The sequence below is a fragment of the Arvicola amphibius genome, chromosome 3 (assembly GCF_903992535.2).
Source record: "Arvicola amphibius chromosome 3, mArvAmp1.2, whole genome shotgun sequence".
Lineage (NCBI taxonomy): Eukaryota > Metazoa > Chordata > Mammalia > Rodentia > Cricetidae > Arvicola > Arvicola amphibius.
The window spans coordinates 84990237-85016037 of record NC_052049.1 but is presented as its reverse complement, the minus strand read 5'-3'; the positions used below and the strand labels follow the sequence as shown (position 1 = coordinate 85016037).

Sequence of the window (25801 nt, the reverse complement as noted above, 5' to 3'; positions counted from 1 at the left end):
TACCTATGTCGGTAAATGAACGCGCCTTCAAATATAGAGATTAAGGAACAGGAAAATTTCAGTGATTGTCTAAGTCACTGTTCTATGGCTGTGAAGAGACACCATGACCAGGTAATCCTTTGTAATAAAAGACATTTAATTGGGTACTGACTTCTAGTTTCAGAGGTTTAGTCCTTTCTCATCATGACAGGGGGCATGACGACATGCAGGCAGGCATGGTTCTGGAAAAGTAGTAGTTGCGAGTTACAACTTTATCCACAGGCAGAGAGAGAAAGAGAGAGAAAGAAAGAGAGAGAGAGAGAGAGAGAGAGAGAGAGAGAGAGAGAGAGAGAGAGGGGGGGGGAGAGGGAGAGGGAGAGAGAGGGAGAGGGAGGGAGGGAGGGGGGGGGGGGGAGAGGGCGAGAGAGAGAGAGAGAGAGAGAGAGAGAGAGAGAGAGAGAGAGAGAGAGAGAGAGACTGGGTCTGACATGGGCCTCTGAAACTTCAAAACCCACCCCCAGTGACACACTTCCTCCCACAAGGCCACCCCTCCTAATTCTTCTCAAATAGTGCCACTCCCTGACACCCAAGCACTCAGATTCTATGGAGGTCGTTCTTATTCAAAGCACCACAGCTACTCTCCTCTGGTAGCTGTCTCTACCACTGAGCCCAGTGACTTGCTTCCTGTAATGTGCTCTTCCCTTGGCACCACTTTGGCTATTAGGCCTAAGAAGGTCATGACGTTCACTGTAGCTGTGGCTTCTATTGAGTCCCCTCGGGCTGCTGTAATGAACCACTGGGTAGTTTAAACAGAAGAAAACTGCTTTTCACAGTTCTGGAGTTTCCTTCTCTAGAGCCAGGACATGTTGGTTAGGACTGGGGAGGGCACGCCTGATTTACAGACTAGCATGGCCTTTCACGTGTATACTAGCTGGGAGAGAAACATATTTTTCTTTCTTTTTTTAAATAGCTCCCATTGCCTCCCATTAAGCTCTCCTCCTGACCTCATTTAGCCCTAATTTCCTCCTAAAAGTCTTCCATCCCACCTCTTAAAGACGAGAGCCTTGACACATGAATTTTAGGGGTCATAGTCAGTCCAGAGGTTCCCTCTCATTCTCTCTCGGATCACGCACACTAGGGAACAACCACTGCAGAGCCGTGAGAGGTCCAAGTGGCAAGAGACCAGGGTTCACCTAAAACTACATGAGTCAGATTGAAAGTCAACCTGCTGCCCTTCACTGAGCTGGCGGATGAACTCACATCCCACCTGACAACGTACTAACAGCTTCACAGGAAACCATAATGGAGAGACAACCAACGAAGTCACACCCAGATTTCTAATACCTAGAAAGCACATCATAGCATGCATTCACTATACTACGCTGCTAGGGTCCCAAACAACTTGCTACGGAGCAATATAGAAATATATGAAGGCAAGTTCATAGGAATCTTAAATTCTATCTACCCATGCTTCGCTAGGAATTCCCTGCAGAGTGGTTATCTCTGGAACTGTCTTACACAGTTCCATGGCAAGCCTCATAGAGACAGGTTCAGGCACCACAGTTACTTTGGCATGGTGTGGGATGGGTGGATATGAGATCTGTTTCCTATGAAAGTCATGGTCCTAGTAGATGTGTACAACATCATTACTGAAATCTAGACCAAACTGTCACTTTTTGAAGAGACTTAGAGACTGGCCACAGAAGACTTTGAAGAGAAGACCCTAACACCTTTAGCCAATATTCTATGTCATGGTGATTTCTCCCAGAAAATATTTCAAGATAGATTCAATTCTAATTTCTACCTTTCTCCTTTAAGCATCATATAATCAATGATTTTCCTGATGCCTTAGAAATCATTACCCCTGAGCTGCACAGGTTAGGGCTAAATGTAGGTATGTATGTTCCTTCCCCCAAGCTCCAATATTGTCTGAAGTATTAAATCTTTGAAGATGCTGAGGAATTATTAAAATATCACTAAAATTAAATAACCCTCTGTGAGGACTGAGCGATTTAATACATTTTCTGGAGAACAATGTACTCCAAGCCTTTTGTCTATTAGATAATAAAACACTAGGCAGAGCGGCACATGCTCGTAATCTCAACATTAGAGACTGAGAGAGGTCTATCTCTGGGGCTTGCTGACCAGCCAACCTCATCTAACCAGTGAGCTCCAGACTAGTGAGAGATGCCATCTCAAAAATAAACAAAAAGATAGATGGGAGCTGGAGAGATGGCTCAGAGGTTAAGAGCACTGACTGCTCTTCCAGAAGTCCTGAGTTCAACTCCCAGCAACCACATGGTGGCTCACAGTCATCTGTAATGAGATGTGGTGCCTCTTCTGGCCAGCAAGCATACAGACAGAACACTATAAACATAATAAATAAATAAATCTTAAAAAAAAGATAGATGTTACTTGAGGAACAACACCTAAGGTTGACTTCTGCCCCACAGACTGACATGCAAGTATCCACACTCAAGCAAACGTACACATATACAAAGAGTCTCTCTTCATATATGTGTGTGTGCGTGTATATATAATAATATGCATAAAGCCGTTCTCCAGAGATCTCAAAGAACTTTCACACCTACCCCCATTACTGAAGGAAAGGATCTTGTTACTCCTACCTGCAGATGGAAAAACTGTTCAAAGTTAAGTGGCTTCCCCGGGGGTCTGTTCAGTAGTGGCTAGGAGACAGTGAAGGGCTCTAAGGCCCCTTAAGACCCCTGGATTCTTTCCCTTCTTTTAGAACCAGGGTTCTTTCAGTAGTGCATGTGGCTCAATACAAGCTTGAGACACGGACCTGTTCTATGTCACACTCGGGAATGAATCCAGAGTGACATTAGGATATAAAAATGGATTAAATATAGCAATCCCATCCTTTACTAACCATCTGAATAAGTTCCCCACCCCCTGGCTGTAATTATAGATGCTATCAGAATCCTCTGGGAAGCTTTCCACAACCAAGGGTTAAAGAAATAAACATCCTAAAATAGCAACAGGACATGCTCCAGACTAAGGTCTGATTCGGGAAGACTGAAGTAAGGTAAACAGGGCTGAACTATTTGCTTTCGCTAGTGAACTTTAATGCCTTGCTCAGCTTAGGAGACTTTGCATTTGACACCTAACTTACTGTTGTCATTACCCTTTCTAAAGCCCAATTTCTCTTAAGTGTGGATCAAAACACTAGTTGTCAAGTGAAATAGGAATCCCTTCTAAAGAAGCTTAAATGGAGAATTTTATTTTCTCCCAAAGTGATCACAGTGACTTGTGCCACGCCCCACTCACTCACACACACACACACACACACACACACACACACACACACACACACACACGTTGGCATGCTTTCTGTACTGGATCAGGCCCTGTGCAAGGCACAGTAATGCAGGGATGGCCTCGAGGAAGACTCGCAGCTGGGGAATTTCTTCCTACTCTTGGCATTTTGTGTAAAAACGCCAAGGTCCCCAGGGTTTGACTTCCTGTCTCTTAGGGCACATTGAGGCTCTTATTTGTAGTCACCTCCCACCGTGAGGCCTTCCTGACAGGCATTATTCTGTATATCATCTGCTGGTGAGTTCCTCCATCTTAGGAATCACAGAACACTCTGCTCACACATCTCCAAGCCCCCCATAGCAGGCATCCTTCTCTCCTTGCTGATTTCCCTCCTCATGTACTTAGGCCTAGTTTGTAGTTTACTCTAGAAATGGTCAGTTATACTGAACTGGTGACTGTCGGCTGGCTGAGAGCAGGCAGCCTAATACTGCTGCTAGAGCTGTCAACAGGGAGCCCTTTGCCTTCTTGTGAGCATCCATAACTCCTGTTGCTCTTGCATCTCCCCAAATGCTCCAGCACTCCTGACATCTACTCTTTCTTCATGACTGAGTAACTTTAGTTTCTGAGAAACTTCTGACCAATCCTTCCTAATAATTCTGCACGTTTGTCTCCTGAGAAACTAGGGACCTTTGAGGTTGCACAGAAGTCCTGTGCAGCAGGAATCTTCAGGCACCAACGAGCAGATGCATGAGTGAAGAGTCAATGAATTAGTCTGGTGTTCATCTTCAATGCTGGAGTATCATCACTGGGTCATAGCATAACACAGAAGTCCAGTATACTAGTAAAGATGGTGGTTTTTTCTAAAGCCCCCTTTGTAGATTAATTAATTTACCCACAATTAACTCCATCAGGCCTAGGACAAGACCAGGCTATGGGATCTTTAGCTTTCTCCATATCACAGAGAATCTCACTGTACAGGGGCCAGCTTCTTGGGTATATAGACAGTGCTGTCTAAGCAAAATAATGTCCCTTACTTATAGGAGGCTTTTCCTGATTTAATTCTCTGATGTAACTGTGCTGGATGCCTTTATGTTTCTAAACAAAGGACCTAGGGTTTTGTTTTGGGTTGGGGCCACAATCTTGTCATCAGACCCAGAGAAACAGCTGCTGCCAAACTTACTTGGCAATCACCCAGGCGATGCTGGGCACAGACGGCAGGGTCTTCCTGACCTAGTCATGGCAGCCTTCTATCTTTTTGGACCTTTTAAAGGGAGATTCAGACCCTGGGAGTTAATATTCTGCCCAGGAGAATGAGGCAGCTTTAGTCATCACTGATTGAAAAACTTTTAAATGGCACTTAAAGCAGAAGACATTAGAAAGTATATTAAAAGGACAGTAATTGCTAAGCTAAAAGTATTGCTAGTTCCTGGACTTCATCATAGGATCTTCCAGTTTAATTCTATATTATCCCAACATATATTTGAAGATAAAACAGGAGCACTCAACCTAAGCTCTTTGGCTCGCTGGGATTGTATTTGCCTTCTACTGAAGATGAGAGAGGAATTTTAGGCCAGCCATTTCCTTTAATTGCCTTAATTAAAGAGTAAAATTTCGTTTAAAAATACTCTCTGCAGTAACTTTATAATGGGGCCTTTGACAAAAGCAATTTTCTAAGTCGCATTACTATCTTTCTAAGCATGATGAGCTAAAATGAACAATGGAAACAACCAGCAGAAAGCCTATACAATATGTAGGCTAATTTTCCACAATTAATTCAAATGGTATGTACATTAAGAATTAAAGCTGGGCTGGAAAAATCTCTTGAAAACTTGGATACTTTCCAAGCTTTGTATTAAAGAATTGTTTCCTGAGAGCATGAATTTTTTAACAGTTCATTTATTTATTTCAAAGTGTCCTGTGCCTACTGTATATGATCTAGAAAGTTAAGCACATGTGAAAAACAATGTCAAAATAGTAAACATTTCGGCTGAATTCCTTCAGCTTTTTCTTCATAAAAATAAACTTATAAACTTGATACTATTTTATGACCTGCATATTTATGCTGATTCATAAACAGATTCCCATGTCATCTATTATATTAAATGACATGTACAAAGCTCTCTATCTGCATATCAATGGACCCTAATTTATTCAGCTGGTATCCATTGTAGAAAATTAAATAGTTACCAAGTTTTCTTTTCTACAGAATTAAACATCATTTTGTTTGCTTTTTTATTTTTTTTAAAAGACAACAAACTATCTTTTTTCATTACACATACTAATCCAAGTTCCCACTCCCTCCCCTCCTCCCATTCCTTCTCCATATCCTTCCACCCCTTATCCACTCCTCAAAGGGTAAGGCACATTGCTTTGGAAAAGGTCCAAGGCCCTCCCTTATTATATTTAGACTGAACAAGGCATCTATCCAAAGATAATAGGTTCCCAACAAGCCAGTACATGCAGTAGGAATAAATCCTGGTGCCACTGCCAATGGCCCCTCAGTCTGCCCAAGTCATGCAACTGTCAGCCATATTCAGAGGGACTAGTTTGGTCCTATGCTTGTTCCTTCCCAGTCTGGCTGACGTTAGTGAGCTCCCATTAGCTCAGGTAGACTGTTTCAGTGGGTGAACCCATCATGGTCTTGAGCTCTTTGCTCATATTCTAATTCCTTCCACTCATATTACTTAGCTTCTCTTGGATCATGAACTATAGGCTCCATATCCTTTTTTATACCTAATATTCACTTATGAGTGAGTACATACCATATTCATCTTTTTGGGTCTGGATTATCTCACTCAGGATGGTATTTTCTAGCTCTATCCATTTGCATGCTAAATTCAAAATGTCTTTGTTTTTTATTTTTTATTTATTTTTATTTATTTATTTTTATTTATTAAAAATTTCCACCTCCTCCCCTCCTCCCATTTACCTCCCACTTCTCCCACTCTTCCTCCCACTCCCTCTCTAGTCCTAAGAGCAGTCAGGGTTCCCTGCCCTGTGGGAAGTTCAAGGTCCAACCCCCTCCATCCAGGTCTAGGAAGGTGAGCATCCAAACAGAATAGGCTCCCACAAAGCCAGTATATGCAGTAGAATCAAAACCTGGTGCCATTGTCCTTGGCTTCACAGTCAGTCCTCATTGTCAGCCACAATCAGAGAGACCGGTTTGATCACATGCTTGTTCAGTCTCAGCCCAACTGGCCTTGGTGAGCTCCCATTAGATCAGTCCCACCATCTCCATGGGTAGACGCACCCCTTGCGGTCCTGACTTCCTTGCTCATGTTCTCCCTCCTTCTGCTCCTCATTTGGACCTTGGGAGCTCAGTCCACTGCTCCAATGTGGGTCTCTGTCTCTATCTCCATCCATCGCCAGATGAAGGTTCTATGGTGATATGCAAGATATTCATCAGTGTGGCTATGGGATGATGTCATTGTTTTTTACCACTGAATAATGCTTTAATGTGTCAATGTCCCACACTTTCTTTATCCATTCTTTGGTTGAGGGGCATCTAGGTTGTTTCCATGTTCTGGCTATTACAAAAAAAAATAATGCTGCTATAAACATAATTGAACAAATACCTTTGTAATATGATTGAGCATCCTTTGGTTAAATGCCCAAGAGAGGTATGGCTGGATCCTGAGGTATGTTGATTCCCAATTTTCTGAGAAACCGGCATACTGATTTCCAAAGCGGTTGTACAAGTCTGCATTCCCACCAGCAATGAATTAGTGTTCCCTACTCCACATCCTCTCCAGCATAAGCTATCATTGGTGTTTTTGATCTATCATTCTGAAAGGTGTAAGATGGTAACTCATAGTTGTTTTGATTTGCATTTCCCTGATGGCTAAGGATGTTGAATATTTCTTAAGTGTTTTTCAGCCATTTGAGATTCTTCCGTTGAGAATTCTCTGTTTAGTTCTGAACCCCATTTTTTAATTGAGTTATTTGGATTTTGATGTCTAGTTTCTTGAGTCCTTTATGTATTTTGGAGATCAGTCCTTGGTCTAATGTGAGGTTAGTGAAGATCTTTTCCCATTCTTTAGGCTGCTTTTATGCTTAATTGACCATGTCCTTTGCTTTACAGAATCATCTCAGTTTAAGGAGGTCCCATTTATTTATTGTTGCTCTCAATGTCTGTACTACTGGGGTTATATTTAGAAAGTGGTCTACTGTGCCCATGCATTGAAGACTACTACCCACTTTCTCTTCTATCGGGTTCAGTGTGGTTGGATTCATATTGTGGTCTTTGATCCATTTGGACTTGAGTTTTGTGCATGGGGATAGATATGATCTATTTTCATTCTTCTACATGTTGACATCCAGTTATGCCATCACCATTTGTTGAAGATGCTTTCTTTTTACCATTGTATAATTTTAGCTTCTTTGTCAAAAATTCATGTGTTCATAGTTGTGTGGATTAATATCTGGGTCTTTGATTCTATTCCATTGGTCAACCTCTCTGTATTTATTCCAATACCAAGCTGTTGTCATTACTGTAAGCTCTGTAACAGAGCTTGATGTCAGGGATGGCGATGCCTCCAGAAGTTCCTTTATTGTACAGGATTGTTTTTTTCTATCCTGGGTTTTTTGTTTCTCCATATGAAGTTGGTTATTGTTCTTCCAAGGTCTGTGAATAATTGTGTTGAGATTTTGATGGGGATTGCATTGAATCTATAGGTTGCTTTTGGCAGAATTGCCATTTTTATTATATCCAAGAGCATGGGCGATCTTTCCATTTTCTGGTATCTTCTTCAATTTCTTTCTTCAAAGACTTAAAGTTCTTGTTGAATAAGCCTTTCACTTCTTTGGTTAGTGCTACCCTAAGATATTTTATATTATTCATGGCTATTGTGAAAGGTGATGTTTCTCTGATTTCTTTCTCAACTTCTTTATCATTTGTATACAGGAGGGCTACTGATTTTTTTTGTGGATCTTGTATCCTGCAACATTATTGAAGATATTTATTGGCTGAATGAGTTCCCTGGTAGAGTTTTTTGGTTCGCTTATGTGTACTATCATATCATCTGCAAATAACGAAAGTTTGACTTCTTCCTTTCCAATTTGAGATGCTTTTTCAGCATCTAATAATATGATCATATGTTTTTTTCTTTCAGTTTATTTATATGATGGATTATATTGACAGATTTTCATATGTCGAACTATCCATGCATTGCTGGGATAAAGCCAACTTGATCATGGTGAATAATTTTTTGATGTGTTCTTGGATTCAGTTTGCTAGTGTTTTATTAAGTATTTCTGCATCACTATTCATAAGTGAGATTGGTCTGTAATTCTCTTTCTTGTTTGAGTCTTTGTGTGGTTTTAGTATCAAGGTGACAGTAGGCTCATAAAAAGAATTTGGCAATGTTCCTTCTGTTTCTATTATGTGGAACACTTTGAGGAGTATAGGTATTAGCTCTTTTTGGATATTTTGGTAGAATTCTGAACTAAAACCATCCAGCCCAGGGCTTTTTTTTTTGGTTGGGAGGTTTTTGATGACAACTTCTATTTCCTTGCAGTTTATAGGTCATTTAAATTGCTCACCTAGTCTTGACTTAATTTTGGTATATGATATATGTCCAGAAAATTATCTATTTCTTTTACCTTTTCCAATTTTGTGGAGTACAGGTTTTTGTAGTATGACCTAATGATTCTTTGGATTTCATCAGTGTCTGTAGTTATGTCCCCTTTTCTTTTCCGGTTTTGCTAATTTGTGTGTTCTCTCTCTGCCTTTTGATTAGTTTGGATAAGGATTTGTCTATCTTGTTGATTTTCTCAAAGAACCAGCTTTGTCTCGTTGATTCTTTGTATTGTTTTCTTTGTTTCTATTTCATTGATTTCAGCCCTCAATTTGATTATTTCCTGTCTTTTACTCCTCCTAGGTGAGTCTGCTTCTTTTTGTTTTAGAGCTTTTATGTAGGTATTTAGTGCTATAAACTTTCCTCTTAGTAATGCTTTCATAGTATCCCATAGGTTTGAGTATGTTTTGCCTTCAATTTGTTGAATTCTAGAAAGTCTTTAATTTCTTTCTTTATTTCCTTTTCAACCCAGGGGTGGTTCAATAGTTCACTTTTCAATTTCCATGTGGTAGGTATTTATCAGAATTTTCTCATGAGTTCTGTGTTCATGTTATTATTACATATAAATTATAACACCTCAATGAAGTGAAATAAAAGTGATCAAAACTTTAGGGAAGAAGGAGCAGAAAAAGCATAAGAGAGAGGAGGTGGGGAAGAGAGCAGTGAGATACTGTCCTCTAGACAAGACGTGCTGTGTAGACACATGAACTCACAACAGCTGTGGTCACCTGCACCAAACCTGCATAAAATCCAGCTAGTTAAGAATCCCAACGTAGAGGCAGGAGAGGTACCTGAGGTTTACAACTATCTGATGAGTTACTGGCAGTTGATGCCTGCCAGGGAGGAAACATCATTTTTAGGAGTGTTCCCCATGTCTTGGTAAATGACTCAACACTCATATGCACACAGACAGCATTTATTAGATTCAGTAAGCAAGAAATAAATATAAAAGGTACCTAAGTGCAGGAGGGAGACGTAAGGGGACCCTGGTTTAGGGACAGATATTATCAAATACATCAAATATGCATATGGATTTTAAAAATAAATAAAAATAATTTCTAGAAAGACTACATAAGAAAACCTTTTCAAATTTCTTCAAGTTATTTCTTCCTCTGCTATGTACTCCCTACTCCACTATACAGACCCGCTCACAGCCATTTGGTATGTGTCTGGTGGGAGGGCTTGTGGGACAGACCATATGCAGGTGGAAAGAGCACATAGATGTCGCCAACAAGCCTCTGCAGGGTGGACAGAGAAGCATCAGACACCAGACTGGATGCAGCCAATCCTGAAGGCTCTTGGTGCCTACAGAGCCTGTTAAAAAGGAGAGCACACATATCTTAAAACTCAGATCTAAGTAATTTCACTCTGCTTGTGGTGGTGATGACTCCTGCCATTTGATTTTGAGTTGTTGTGTGTGTGCTCACATGCATGTGTGCATGTGTGTGCCTCTGTGTGTGTGCATGTGTGTGTGTGTATCTGTGGGTCTGTCTGTGTGTGTGCACACACATGTGCATGTAGAAGTCCAAAAACAACCTAAGTGTCATTCCTTGGACGTTACTTTGTTTTTTAAGACAACCCTATCACCGACTGGAATTCACCAAGTAGGCTAGGGTGGTTGCTTGGCCAGGGAAACTAAAGTATCTTTTCTGCCACCACTCCAGCTCTGGAATTCTGTAACAGGGCTGACTATTTATTTATTTATTTTCCTGAGAATTCTAAGTATTGAACTCAGGTCCCCAAGCTTAGAAGACAAACACCGAACCATCTTTTCAAACCTGGTGCTGTTGTTAATACCGTTGACAGCTTCAGATATAAAGCTAAGTGTGTTGACATTGGGTTGACTCTTTGGGGATGATCCAAGTACACAAGGTATTGTTTCGCACAGAAGCAATAAACTTTGTTTAAGCTCTGTGGCTGAATTTTGGGCAGTCACTGAAGAGTGTCGATCTTCCATTTCCTTTCCATCCACAAGATTCCAGCAGCTCCTCATGGCCCAGCTTTCAGGGAAGGGATTTTCTGGTTCATGCTGGCAGTAGACACCTCACAAGAGGAACTGGAAGTCCACTGGAAACACACACACACACACACACACACAGAGAGAGAGAGAGAGAGAGAGAGAGAGAGAGAGAGAGAGAGACAGAGAGAGAGAGGAGACAGAGAGAGACAGAGAGAGACAGAGACAGAGACAGAGGGAGAGAGGGAGGGAGGGAGGGAGAGAGAGAGAGAGAGAGAGAGAGAGAGAGAGAGAGAGAGAGAGAGAGAGAGAGAATTAGCTCCATTTGCTGAATTCGAAAATGTCTAGAGAGGTGAATTTGGGAAAAGTGACTCTGAGGAGCTGGAAGTATGGCTTTCTGCTATTCTGTAACAGCAAAGCAGGAAAGACTTGTCACCAAGTCACAGAGAGCAGAATCAATCTGGACCAGTGTGGCTGACTCATATGAGCCTTGTAAATGCAACCCTCCCGCAGGAGGGCCAGCGCGGAGTTAAGAGAACAGCATCTCCTCCTCATAGAGATGGGCTCTAATTTGGAGGTCAGAGGAGAAAGTTGCAGACCTGGAACTGTTTGTTTGTTTGTTCTAGGAAAACAAAGATTTTCCTAGAACTCACTTTGTAGACTAGGCTAGCCTCAAACCCACAGAGATCAACCTGCCTCTTCCTCCCAAGTGCTGGGATTAACGGCGTGTGCCACCACTGAATGACATCATATTGTTTCTAATGACACTTCAACTGCCTGTCCCCATAAAGGGAACCAAGGTCCACTAAAGTCACATTCCAACTGACCTCACTGTGAGCCATCCCCTCTTGTCTCTCTTAATTCGACTTGTTTCTCAACAGCAAATCAGAAGTTGCTTTCTCTTTAACTGACCTTTGGGCCTGAAGGGATAAAATCTTCTACAACACCTTCAAGAAGCTGAGCAAGGAATTCAGGAAAAGCAAGACTTAGCTCCATGCCCCTCATATCTAAAGATGCTGAGAGGACAAGGCCAGGCCCTCAGCCCTGGGCTCCTGCACTGGCAGAAAGAATTTAGTAGCTCCCAGCCCACGAGAGGCTCTGGGTTTTCAGCCTCCTGCTCTGGGAAAGAACTGTGTGCCATATGCTGGGGGTGGTCTTCAAACCTGTAGGGAATGTGTGCGATTTAAAAAACGTGTGTGGTGTGTTCATGTCAGCCGCTGCTGTGTTCCTGTAAACACTCCTCTGTGGCTTACAACACTGTCTTGAGAACACAGAAACAATCTAGGCAGCATCCAGAGCTCCTGTTCTGACACTTAGCCAGGTGATTGTTTTAAAGGAACAAACTCGATCCTTTCTGCGTGCCTGTCCACTTCAGGAATTTCTATGGAAGAGTTTATTCTTTCAGCCCTTCCCTGAAGCCACAGTTAAGGGACAAGACTGGAAGAAGAGAGCCCATTTGTCATTTGTTTCCAGTCTGAATACAAATATTGGAAGTTGATGTTTATAGCTGGATGGTTATTGTGCAACAGAAATAAAAGTAAATGATGAAACTTAGGGTGAAAAAATGGCCTCTTTGGAAGGGGACCAAGAACGTGTTCTCTACAGTGGCCTTTTAGTCAAAGTCATACAATACGATTTAGGGCTTTCCTTCCAGATACTTGATTTTATTGATTTGCCAGGAATTTGTTTGTTTTTCAAGGAAACTGTATATGGGGAAGTAAAATGTTCAGTTCTTATTTGCCAAATGCCTGCCACCCTCACCTCCTGGCAAGGTGTCATGCTAGGAAATGTACAAAAAGCCTTGCAGTAGAAAAACCTGTGTTCCAGGTACCATGATTCACAAATGGCATCGCAGATGGTCATCATAGCCAAAGGCCTCTGACAGGTGGCTCTCCTTACTGAGAGCGTTTACGAGGGCTAGGAAGGATGGCTCAGCAGGTAAGAGTGCTCACTGTCTTGCCAAGGACCAGGGTTGTGTTCCCAGAACCCTCTCGGGCAGTTCACTGTAACTCTTGCTCCTAGTGACCTGACGCCCTCTTCTGGGCCCGCAGCCACTCACACTCACTTGTGCGTCCTCACAAAAAGACAAATACGCAAAATAACTAAAAAACTAAAACAAAATCTATTTTAAAGAGAATTTTATAATAAAATGGAGCTGATTTCAACAATGAATTCATCCTACTTTCCTTCTTATGAATTTTAATGACTGAAGCAAATCTTGGGTTTAATACCCATTTGGCCTCTAAATTTTCTTCAGGGGAAATTAATTTGAAAAAGGTTATATATTAATAATAACCAAAGAATTATGGTATTTGTTGTCAATTTACCAATTTTAATCTTGTTCTCGTTTTCAAACTGAAGATTCCATTTCTGTATGGCCAGAGCTATTTCCACAATGGCTTTCTTCCCCGGGCAGGTCTTTCATAAGGAAAAGCGAATATCTTGGTGCTGTGCTTTTGCCTTCTCATCCTGTGTCACCTCCCACAGGCATCAACAGGAAGGTTGTGTACTCCCTGGAGGACTCGGCCAGTGGCGTCTTCTCCATCGACAGCTCCTCTGGTGTCATCATCCTGGAACAGCCTCTGGACCGGGAGCAACAGTCATCCTATGACATCAGTGTCCGGGCCACGGACCAGAGTCCTGGACAGTCCCTCTCCTCACTCGCTTCGGTCACCATCACTGTCCTGGACATCAATGACAACCCTCCTGTGTTTGAGAGGAGGGATTACCTAGTAACGGTACCCGAGGACACTTCCTTTGGTACCCAAGTTCTCTCTGTGTTTGCAACCAGCAAAGATATCGGCACTAACGCTGAGATAACGTATCTCATCCGGTCTGGGAATGAACAAGGGAAGTTTAGGATCAACCCAAAGACAGGTGGGTACATGACAATTCCAATAATACTTCCTGTTTCTTCTCCCATCCCGTCATCCTCCTGCCTCCCTGGCAGGGCCTGCATGCAGACTTCAGTGCCCAGCTCCTAACAATGATCCTTCTAAATTCCAAACACCAAGCAGTGGGCTCACTTAGCAAATTCTTGACCCATGCGTTGACTACAAAACATCTAGTTAGGAGGCTTAGGTCAGCAGTGTTTTCTGTGTAACAGCTGTAAAGTTGTAATGTCTACATTCAAGCACAAGAATGTGTTTGTGTCTCCTTTCCGTTAGCTCTTTTTGGATCCCATGTGCCTATGGTAGGAAGGGAACAGGAGATGAGCTGCCTCTGTACCCCATCTGCAGGTAGCTGACCACTCCCCTGGTCAGCACTATGACTGACACTGGCCATGATCCCCTGCACATCAAACGGGTGCTTTGTTGTCAGTCCAAACAGTGTGTATCTGGGTGGTTTCCACTCCTCTTGGCTCAGCGAACCTTTGGTGTGCACCCTTCTGGAGGAGCTATTCTCTAATAGTCAAGGCTATTCCCATTTTCCAGGTAGGAGGTAAGTTCCTCACACCTCTGACCTTTGCCCGTTTCCTAAACCACTCGGGGAACATGTTGCTATTGTGCAAGATGGCAGAGGAGGCCATTCCTCCTTAGTCGGTACATAGGAAAAGGGTAGTACCAGGATCACCAACGTTCAATCACCATTGCCAGTATTCGGCCATCCTATGAAATCTTTGGGTATACTCATATATTCCAGATGAGAAAAACGGAACTTTTGAGCAGTTAAATAATTTCCCCACCCTTCGCTATTGGTAAGTGGATTATCTAATATTTAATTTTTTTTCTTCCTGGCTCAGGAATGCACACTCAATCCTGTCATGACATAACTGTGTACAAATGTAAAAATGTACCCTAGAGTAAAAGAAGTAGAAGTGTGATTGACAGGCTGCATTAGCAGGACCTCCCAGCAGAAAGTGTTTATTAGGGTCATTACTTCAGATCCAACTGGATGAAGAGTTCACTCATTACAATATGCATTAGCTTTGCCCTGTCCAGCTATGACAATTCTATATGAACACCATGGGGAGGTGGCTAAGGATAGTTTAAAGTTGTCATTAGGTAACTAAACTGGAAAAGTTAAGCTCCAGGGGTAGTAAGTGCTCAGAAAATCCAATTATGAATCACAATGGGCTCTTGATAGAGATATGATTTGTTTCCACCATAATTTGAAGGAAACTATTGGCAGTCTTAGCACTAGAGTTCTCTGGCTGATTATGCCCAAGAAAATGACCTCTCATTTGACCTAATGATTGTTTTCCAGAGAAAGACCAAAACCTGGGAGCTGTCTTTTAGGCACAGTAGGTAGCTAGCAACTTGAGAGCACTGCACCCGGTCACTACCAGATGGGGTTGGGACAAGAAGGATGGGTGGCTCACTTTCAGAGTCCATGTTAGAGGTCACCCTCAACTAGAAGCCTTCTTTTGTTCTGCTCAAGTGATTCCTTATAGCATCACCTGGGCTACATGAGTGTGAACACTTGGGCTATGTGGGTGTGAACACCTGGGCTACATGGGTGTGAACACCTGGGCTACATGGGTGTGAACACCTGGGGCTACATGGGTGTGGACACCTGGATTATGCGGGTGTGAATACCTGGGCTACATGGGTGTGGACACCTGGGTTATGTGGGTGTGAATACCTGGGCTTGCATGGATGTGAACACCTGGGCTTCGTGAGTGTGGACACCTGGGTTATGTGGGTGTGAACACACGGGCTACATAAGTGTGGACTCCTGGGCTACCTGGGTGTGAACACCTCAGCCATGTGGCTGTAGACACTGAAGAGCTGCTGGTTTCCAGGAGCCCTTTCACCTCATGCCACCCTGCCTTGAGATTCCCTGTGTCCTCGCCCTCTGTGCATGCTCACTCCAGACGGGCACATTATCAACAGGCACAGCATCTGTGTGGTTAATTCAGTCCAGCGCTGGCTGTGAGCTGTTGCCTGATGACAGGGAGTGGGGCAGTGCCCTCCAGTCACGAGTGCACATCACATGTACTTCCTTTGCCGGGGCCACTCAGAGACTCGAGAGACACTGCTCAGGGTGCTGTCCCTGTCCAGCTCTCTGGTTTCACAAGCAGAGACTTCTGTTGCCTCAAATAAACCCTGGAATTTTCACAGAAACTGTGAGCACTGCCCATTTCTTCAGGAACGTGTCTGAGAGATGGCCACGCTTTAACTGACGGTGTTCATCAGTCTTCCACAAAGTTTTCAGGGAGTCACAAGCAAACACCCAAACTTGCAGTCTTGGCTAGGAATGATAGAAATCACACTTTGCCTACAGAACAGCTGAACCAGATTCCCCCCTAATCAAATATAAACTTACCTATTTTCCTTCGAAGGGGGTATTTCTGTCTTGGAAGCTCTGGACTATGAAGTATGCAAAAGATTTTACTTGGTGGTAGAAGCTAAAGATGGGGGCACCCCAGCTCTGAGCGCAGCAGCCACCGTCAGCATCGACCTCACAGATGTGAACGATAACCCTCCTCGATTTAGTCAAGATGTCTACAGCGCCGTCATCAGTGAGGATGCCTTGGAGGGGGACTCTGTCATTCTGGTAGGTGCCAGCAGCATCTGAATTCTGGGACAAAACATCCTCACAGCGAAGAAATGAGCAAGGTCTGTCTTAGACTCTGTTCCCATCCCCCATCCAGTGTTTCAGTACACCCTCCTCCAAGGATGCCTGTCACATGCGGGCTTTGAAGAGCTCCTTCCCCAGTGTGTGTGTTTGAAAGCGTCTTACAGGTTCATTTATATCAAGCTATAAATTTCTAGTAATTGCTTTCCTTACAGAAGTATATACTTTTAAAGAAAATGCAAGATAGCGTAGATGAGCTTGTTAAAGCTCCGAGGCAGATAATCCACGACTACAGAGTAACTGACCGTGACTAAAGAGGAAATACATGGGTATCGTCCTACTAGAGAGTGGGGATTCTCCATTGTGAGTGTGAGAAAAGCCCGTGATTAAAGAGGGAGCACGGCCCACTGTGGTGGACAGGCATGGCAATAGAAGAACAAGCCTGGTCACGTGCTTTACACAGTGAGGAAGCAGAGAGCAATGCTCCACTAGGTTTCTGTAATCTTCTTTTCCATTCCGTCTAGGGCCCCAACTCATAGGGATGATGTCATCCATAGAAACCCTCAAATAGTCCTCAGAGCTGTGTCTCCAAGTGATTCCCGACAGCTTTGTCCCTTAGCCCTGGGGTCTGTCATCATTATCTCAAACCCTGATGAAAATCAGGCCCAACTGATGTCAGACTCTGGGAAGGTACAAATTAATAAGGAAATAAATGTCCCATGCTATTGCTGCCCTCTTTGGTCCTACCAATCATCTCCTCCCCTGGGAACTTATCATGGGTAGTCCTAGAATACTGCCAGCCAGAGATGCTAAGCATCAACCTTTTGTCTTTCTCTTGCGTTATACCTTGCCTTTGCTTGTTTCTTTTCTGTGAAGCTGATAGCAGAAGATGCAGATAGCAAGCCCAATGGACAGATTCGTTTTTCCATCGTGGGTGGAGATAGGGACAATGAATTTGCTGTGGATCCCTTCTTGGGACTTGTGAAGGTTAAGAAGAAACTGGACCGGGAACGGGTGAGTGGGTTTGGGTTATTCCTCACCATCCAACACCTACACCATTACTGGGCTCATGGGCATAGGCTCATTATGAGTAGCAAGAAATGCAGGTAGACATTTGGGTTAGATTTCTGAAAGAATTTTATACTGATAATAGCTTTTGGCAGACGTTGGAGATCTTAGCAAAAATGACAAATGTGTACCTTTCTGCATAGATTGAACTTTAGTCCTTCATGAGTCAGAGAAAAAAGAACCCTTCAGCCAGGACACTGCCCCTGGTTTCATCAGCAACTTCAGCCCTACGTGAGCTGGTCAGGAAAGATCATCTGAAGGCACTCGAGGAAAAGAATGATTCCGAAAATCCCTTCGTCCCAGACTGAAATAATTCTTGACTGAAATGTATGTTTTCAAAGAAAGGGAAATCTAGAACCAAACTCCAGAGCAATAATACTAAGAGGCAAACTGAATCTTCTAGTGATACAGCCCTCTAGCCCAGGAATACCAAAATCAGCAGTGTAGGTCAGTGATGACAGTTGTATCAAACAGAGGCTCAGGCCTAGCCTTAAAGGCAGTGGCTCCTCCCCTCGGGGAAGAGCTAGAACTATCAGGCTGCAGTTTTGGTGGGCACAGTCCTAGTGGGCAGAGGCTGGGACAACCTTAAACACCCTGAAATACATAAACCAGCTCCCAACAGAGAGAGAGCCAGCCCCAAATGATGATGGCACCAAAGTCATCGGGATATGAGAAAAGGTGACACAGCCAGAGACTTCAGGTAATCTGAGCATGTGCAGAAGGCCAAGGCTCTGCGGTTCCTAACGCCACCTCTGTGCCTTGTCAGGTGTCGGGATACTCCCTGCTCATCCAAGCAGTAGACAGTGGCATCCCTGCAATGTCTTCAACTACAACTGTCAACATTGATATCTCTGATGTGAATGACAACAGCCCAGTGTTCACACCTGCCAACTATACTGCTGTGATCCAGGTAAGCAAGTCTTGCCAGCTGGTTACTACCTGTGTGGCTCAGCCTCCTCCACGCTGGCTTGTTGAGTGGGGCTTCTATAGAAAATAACTTAGAGTTGGAGACTCTGGATGCTGGGAGTTTACTGCTGACAATTTCAGAGGCTGAGAAGATCATGATCACGGCTTTCCCAGATCTTGTATCTGGCAAAGGGTTGCATTCTGTTTATAACGGTGATTGCTAGCTGTGTCCTCACTTGGCAAAAAAAGAAGAACATGCTCCTTTAGGCTTCTCTCTGAGGACTCCAGGACCTCAACAGACCTGTCTCTCAGTACCATTGCATTGGGACGTAGTTATAGCCTGTAGGTTATGAATATCCAGTATCAACTTGTCTCTTCCTAGGGAAGGTATGAAAGCAACCTATTTTTCCACCTCAATTGTTGAGAAGAGTTATTGAGTCCTGTTTCTTCTACGTATTAGCTGTTTCATATGCACAGCCTGTCCCCATCACTGTGTGTCATGGAGGATGTATACCGACGCCCACTCTCCCACCCCATCCTCACACACTTTACCGTTGAAAGAGCCAAGGATCTGTAAGCGTGAATAGTCTTCTCAAGATCATGCAGCTGGAAAGCAGCCAGGATTCGAACTTGAATCTATCATGTAAACACATAATACAAAAAAATCTTTCTGCAGTGACAGGCTATCTTTAAGAACCCTGTTCTGAGTGGGAGACATATCAATAGGAACCAGCCCAGGACTTCAGAGAGAGCAGCTCCTTTTTAAGCTCAGCTTCCATCGCAATTTGTTTACTGCTTTAAATCCGCTTGCCTTAAAGTCAGGCTGCAGGATGGAGTAACTTACAGCTGGCTTCTGCTTTCAGGGTAGATGACAGGCTTCTCCATTAGACCACTGTTCAGCAGTTAGCTCGTGAGCAGGGTACTGGAGGCTGGAAGCCAGGCTAGGAAGATGTGCTGACCCAGACTGTGAGTGTGGAAGACTTGGAGACACAGCTAGAGATGCTCATGTCTTACACAGGTGCACAGGAGTTCTGAAGAAGAAGCTATTATTGTGCTGGCTTTGCTGTCACAGTGGCTCTCAAGTTCTCCCAGAGCCTCTGAGAAGGAGTGGAAGGAGAGAGTGCTCGGGTCTCTAGAGAGCCCTTTGGGATAAGATGGATGATCTTGAGTGTGGCTGTCTATAACCAGCCTCCTTCACACAGTGACACTGAGCTGTCTGGTAACCAGGCTGAGATGTTCCTGAAACAAATGCTATCCCTGTCTGCTCATCCCTGGCCATTGTCAGTGCAATCTCAGCCCTTCCTGTTCAGATTCTGATTTACCTCTCATCTGCTCCTGCCAGCAGCCACACATGTGATCGCTCTCCTTCCTCATCCCCGTCCCTCCTCCCCTCTTTCTCTTAGATCTCTGTGGTTGTGAACTCCCGAGGCGCACTCTGCCTCACCCCGCCCTTGTACCCTCCTCAGACAAAATACACTTTGCCTTCTCAACATTCCGTTTACGACATGCATCCATCAGCTGCACAGACTGTTTCAGATGCGGAAGTCAGCCAGGACTTCTTCCCCTGCAGGCTGGGCTTGTCTGTAATTTCACACCCTTCCTTCTTAGACGGTGACCCCAAGGACACACATTCTCTCACTCTTTACATTTTTTTCTGCGGAGGAAATGGCCTTCAGAGAATGAGCAAACAAATCAATAAATCTTCTGTTTGTGTGGTGCTGAGTATGTTGTCTGTGTAAAGCAGTAAATCTTCTCTGGGATGACATGGTCCCACGGTGGGCTCCAAGGAGAGGCAGTGCCTGCAGCCTGGTGCTCAAGCAGGCAGAGAAGGGGCAGAACAGAAACCTCTGAGGTTCGCTCCTCCTCCTTTTCCAAGGCTTCCTCCCTTTTTCACGCCCAGAATAATGGGCTTATCCCAGCACCTGGTTATCTTTTTCCCTGTTCCCTTTTTCTTTCTTTTTTAATTTTAAATTTTCGTTATTTAAATTTCAGCATATGTAGCCATGGCTTTTCTAGAACTCATTCTGTATTTTAGGCTGGACTCAAACTCATGACAATCCTCCTGCCTCTGCTACCCAACTGCTAGAAATACCTGTGTGAGCCAGTATCGGTCTCTTTGACTCACTGCACTAGACTTTGGCCTTGGCGCTGTCTAGGCTGATGTTGGTTTTAGGAGTTAGCCTGCTGATGACACCAGGGTTAAGATGATTGGGTCCCAAGAGATGAGGAGCAGGGTACAGGGTGTTGGTGGAGCCCAAGGCTCATATGCTGAATTAACTTATGATAACTATGTGCTGCTGAGCACGGTGGCTCACACAGAAAAAGGGCTTTCAGAGTGAAGAAGATAAACTTTGACCCCAGAAGAAGGCATGACTCATCCTCATGTTCCTGTTGTGAGGCCAGGTTTCCAAAATGGTTGCAAAAGTTGAAGACTGCCCCCCCTTCTCAAGTTGATAAATGTTCTATCTACTTTCTTTTCCCTAGAAGAACATGGAACAGCCAAGTTGTGGGGTGGGTTGTGAAAGTTCACTTGCTTTCATATATTGACTGGAAAGTTGCTTGCATGTCTCCCCAAAATGTCTAATGTGACACCGTGTTACAGTGATGGGCCTCCACGCAATCACAATACAGCATAATCATGTTGTGACTGGAGTGAGGACCCACATCTGCAGAGACTGTGGTCTCCTGGCACGGCAGTGAGGAGGCTACTACAGAAGGGAAAGAGGATACCTGCAACCCCAGTCTGTTTTCAGAAGACATAAGTACCATGGGGAATTCCTTATGGCGAATGCCTGGCTCTAACTTAGCACTCCCAGCCAGTAATGATGTTTTATTTGTTGTTGTTGTTTTGTTTTTATTTTAACCTCCTTTTTGCAACACTCTTTTATCCAGGAAAACAAGCCAGTGGGTACCAGCATCTTACAACTTGTGGTGACAGACAGAGACTCTTTTCACAACGGGCCTCCCTTCTCCTTCTCTATTTTGTCGGGAAATGAAGACGAGGAGTTTGTGCTGGACTCCCATGGGATCCTGAGGTCAGCGGTGGTCTTCCGGCACGTGGAGTCCCCAGAATACCTGCTGTGCATTCAGGTACAGCTTGGCCGTCTGTCCACACTGGGTGCTGCTCTCTCCCATGCCTGTCCCTTCTGCCTTCACTAAGTCAACATAGTAGCTCATGGTAGTGAATGAGTGTTCCTCTTCTAAGCCCAAATTCAATGCCTGTATGGGGAAAAAAGCACAAAGAGGCAGAAATGGCGGTCACGAGTTGTGCAAGGATCACAAAAGGGAGCCATGAATGGCCAAGCACATGGAATTCCTGCCCAGGACATTGCCTAGACCAATATTTGGATTCTAGCCATAAACCTGAATGATGCTCAAGCCGCTGTTGCCCACAGAAAGCTGCCTGACCGTTGTGAAGGGTGGCTACGGTGTCCAGCTATCTAAACAATGCCCTGTCTCAGAACATAGACTCCAGGGACAAAGGGGAATTTTCAGTGTCTGCTCACTGCCCAGCACAGTTCTCTGCACGCAGCCTAGAGCTTGGGTATCACATCTCATCTCCCACAGTTAGCCCTCTGACTTCCTCATAGGAAACATCCACGAGAACCTTTCTTCCTCCAAGGGTCCCTGTTACTTTACCCTCTCGTCCATATTCAAACTCTCTCTGTGAGAGCCTGCTCCGGCTTCATTTTCTTCCAAACCATCTCTGCGCCCATCCCAGGCCAATCCTTTTACTTTGTATCATAAGAGACAAGAAAATGAAAATTCCCTAGTCCACTTTTTCTCATTTTATCAAAAAAAAGCTTTATCGGGGCACAACTTTACCTATAGATGTCTGCTTTTATGGCTGCCCCTGGGCTGTAAAGACATGGCTGGGTGTTTATACAGATAACATAACCCAAACATCCTACAGTCACCCAGTGCTTATGGAAAGTGCTTACCAGCTAAGCTAAAACTGTCCATGGCTGGCAAGCCTTGCAAGCCTGGGCCCTCAGCCTCTGGTCTTTAGATTCTGAATGCCAGGGTCCTTAGCTGTACATCATTTCACCATCCTTCACAGGCTCCCTGTGCTGCCACCTTCTGTCCAGTGACATCATGCCTTTCTGATAGTTGTCTGACCTCTTGCACCGGGGTTGGCAACCTCTGGCAGATCTATGAAATTCAAAATCGTCAATGTCCTTCGAGGTGGCCACAGTTTGACTCCAGATTCAACCTAATTTACCAAACTTCCTTCCACCTCCGGGAAGTCTCCGTTTTAGCATCTTGTGATTCACATATCCAAATAAACAGATACTGGTGGTAACCATGCTAATACCGTGCACACAACTGCTCGCTAAGTCTTTGTATGGGCGATGCCTGTGGTGAACACTTTGTAATCACTTCCTCTTTTAATTCCCACAAGAACCCTAGGGGGCTGAAACCACTGTTATATTCATGTGTTAAAGATGCAAAGCTTAAAGCTCAGAGAGATCAAGTAAAACTAACTTAAAACCACAAACAAAATGTGTAGAAAGCTAAGATTCAAAGCCTGTATGATGCCCAGGGCTTGGATTCCCACTGCCGTCTACATTTGAGGATACATTTCCTCTGCAATAGCTCTGTCTACAGGGTCACTGAATCCCTGAAGATCTGACCCATGGGGACCTGACTTTATTCTGAAACATGACACCATTGACCCCTCTATCATGCATGACAGGTGCTCATTAAAGACCTGTTGTCAAGGTGATTGTCTCACCAGTTCCTCTGTTAAGAGAGAAGGGGGTTTTTTGAGCTTCCCCTTCGGTGTGTCATCTTTTGTATCCTGAATCTTTCTATGATGTAATTCTCATTTAAGTAATGGCATTTCTTCTGTGTGCCAAAAGGTGTCACCTGGTCCAGCCAAAAGGAAAGAATCCAACAGAAAACAAAGATTCCTTCTCCAAGTGAGAACATCCTTGATGGAATATTTTTTTCTGTTTTCTGTCCAAAATTAAAATAAGACAAGCCTGGTGTGGGCAAGCTGGGTCTTGTAGCATCCTGCCCATAATGCCTGGCTCACCCCACTGGCTTGATTGTGTTGACACATTTTATTGCCCGTCACCCAGCCCCAGAGAATGACAGAATGTGATAAACCGCTCCTCTACTTGAGTGCCCACCTCCGCAGTTTTCAGAATATTGACAAGGAATGGAGGAAGAAGCGAACCTGGTAGAAGGTCCCGAGAGCTGCTGTCTCGGGGTGACATTTCAATTATTAGTCTTAACTCTCTGTTTGTTCGCCTCTTTGTATCCTTAGGCAAAGGACTCGGGAAAACCGCAGCAAGTTTCTCATACCTACATCCGGGTGCGGGTCATTGAGGAGAGCACCCACAAACCCACAGCTATCCCTCTGGAAATCTTCATTGTCACCATGGAGGATGACTTTCCTGGTGGGGTCATTGGAAAGATCCATGCCACAGATCAGGACATGTATGACGTGCTCACATTCGCCCTGAAGTCAGAGCAGAAGAGCTTGTTCAAAGTGAACAGTCACGATGGGAAAATCATCGCCCTGGGAGGGCTGGACAGTGGGAAGTACGTCCTGAACGTCTCTGTGAGTGACGGCCGCTTCCAAGTGCCCATCGACGTCGTCGTGCACGTGGAGCAGCTCGTGCATGAGATGCTGCAAAACACTGTCACCATCCGCTTTGAGAATGTGTCCCCCGAGGACTTCGTGGGACTGCACATGCATGGGTTCCGGCGCATCCTGCGGAATGCGGTCCTCACCCAGAAGCAGGACAGCCTGCGCATTATCAGTATCCAGCCTGTGGTGGGCACCAACCAGTTAGATATGCTGTTTGCTGTGGAGATGCGCAGCAGCGAGTTCTACAAGCCAGCCTACCTGATCCAGAAGCTGTCCAACGCCAGGAGGCACCTGGAGAACGTCATGCATATAGCAGCCATCCTGGAGAAGAACTGCTCAGGACTGGACTGTCAGGAGCAGCACTGTGAGCAAGGCTTGTCTCTGGATTCCCACGCGCTCATGACCTACAGCACAGCTCGCATCAGCTTTGTGTGTCCGCGTTTCTATAGGAACGTGCGCTGCACCTGTAATGGTAGGTTCAGCTAAATGGCTGTCCTTCTTTATTGGTTATTTTCCTCACTGCTTTTACAAAATACCTGGCAAAGACACTCAAATGAGAGTCTATTTTGTGTCACAGTTTGAGGCTCCAGTCTGTCATTGAAGGGAAGTTATGACAACAGGACATCGATGCAGCTGATGGCATCTGTATCTGGAGTCATAACGTTGAGAGCAGGGAATACTGGTGCTTCGTTCTCATCCCCTTCTTTATTTAGTTCAGGACCCTAGCCCATGGGTGACACTGCCCACATTCACGGGGAGTCTTGTCAGATCAATCAAACCTTTCTAGAAAGCTCTGTAGGTACACATGGGTATTTCTATAGTGATTCCAAATCTAGTCAAGCTAACGGTGAAGATGAATCCTCCCACCTCCCACCTCTGAGAACTCAGAGGGAAACCCACATGCAGCTCTTGCATTCCGTCACTCATTCACCTAAACAGTAATTCTCATGTGCCTAATACAGATGCTGAGGCTGTAGAAGAAACTAGAAAAGGGAAACGTTGGGCCCCATAGCCATGGAACTGTAGCTTAGTCTGTGAGGGATGACCACTCCCAAGTGCCATTGATGTCACTGCACAAAGAGCAGCTGATGCACGAAATGCTGCGACCCTTGTTGCCGCCTGCTTTGATCTTACTGTTGGAGTATAAACCCCGCCCCCGCGGCAGGCTCAGCCAAGGCAGCTTCCTGTAGACAGAGATAAACTCAGGTAGGGATCATCACTGGAGGGTTTGCCTGAGGGAAGCTTAAAGGATGAGAGAGGAACCCATCCCAGCGAGAACGAAAATGCTTCCCCCTCTGGAAGAAGTGGCAGCCATGACAAATGAGACTAGAGAGGGCCATATCCACCCTCAGCCATTAGCTAGGATGAAGAATTAGGAAGGACCCTGAAGCAGCAGGAGACATCCACTGATTAGAAGGGAAGAGGTGATGGGGTAGGGTATGTCCATTACAAAGGGTGCAAAACAGGCAGGCTGGAGGGTTCTGCTGGCGAATGAGTTAGGAAGCTGTAGCACAGGTTAATAGCAGCACCATTTGCCTCCCTGAAAAGCAGGCCAGATGTCTACAAGTGCAGTCAACGGGCAGGCTAACCTCAGAGCAGAACAGACTAAGCTTCCTGCTTGTCATTGAACCTTGACCTTGGCTAGTCAAAGGTCATAGCTGCACAGTCACAGGCCCTCAGTAATCAGTGAGAAGAATTGTTCTCTCTGACTCTTTTCCTCTCTTTGACTTGGGAGCCATAAATTCACGGCCCTCTCTAAGAAAACCACACTGGAGTTGCTCTATCCAACGTGAATTCGGTCCACAGGGACTGTGGCTGTAAGAGAAGCCATTTATAAAAATTCCTTGTGGAGACTTAAAAACAGGCAGCAACTCAGGCATCTTAAGCACCATTTTGGTTGCAGTTTGGGGAAAAACCTCA

General features: G+C 44.6%; 1 protein-coding gene across 2 annotated transcripts in view; it reads left to right on the top strand.

Moving 5' to 3' along the window:
• The window catches only part of Fat3 (FAT atypical cadherin 3), a 459106-nt gene that overhangs the window by 391550 nt on the left and 41755 nt on the right, over positions 1–25801 (top strand). For both annotated transcript variants that reach the window (XM_038323653.1, XM_038323652.1), the window contains exons 13-18: positions 13276–13665; positions 16073–16287; positions 17185–17322; positions 18143–18286; positions 21175–21372; positions 23555–24353. In XM_038323653.1, coding sequence (XP_038179581.1) covers positions 13276–13665; positions 16073–16287; positions 17185–17322; positions 18143–18286; positions 21175–21372; positions 23555–24353 — 1884 coding nt within the window. The remainder of the gene's footprint in view (positions 1–13275; positions 13666–16072; positions 16288–17184; positions 17323–18142; positions 18287–21174; positions 21373–23554; positions 24354–25801) is intronic.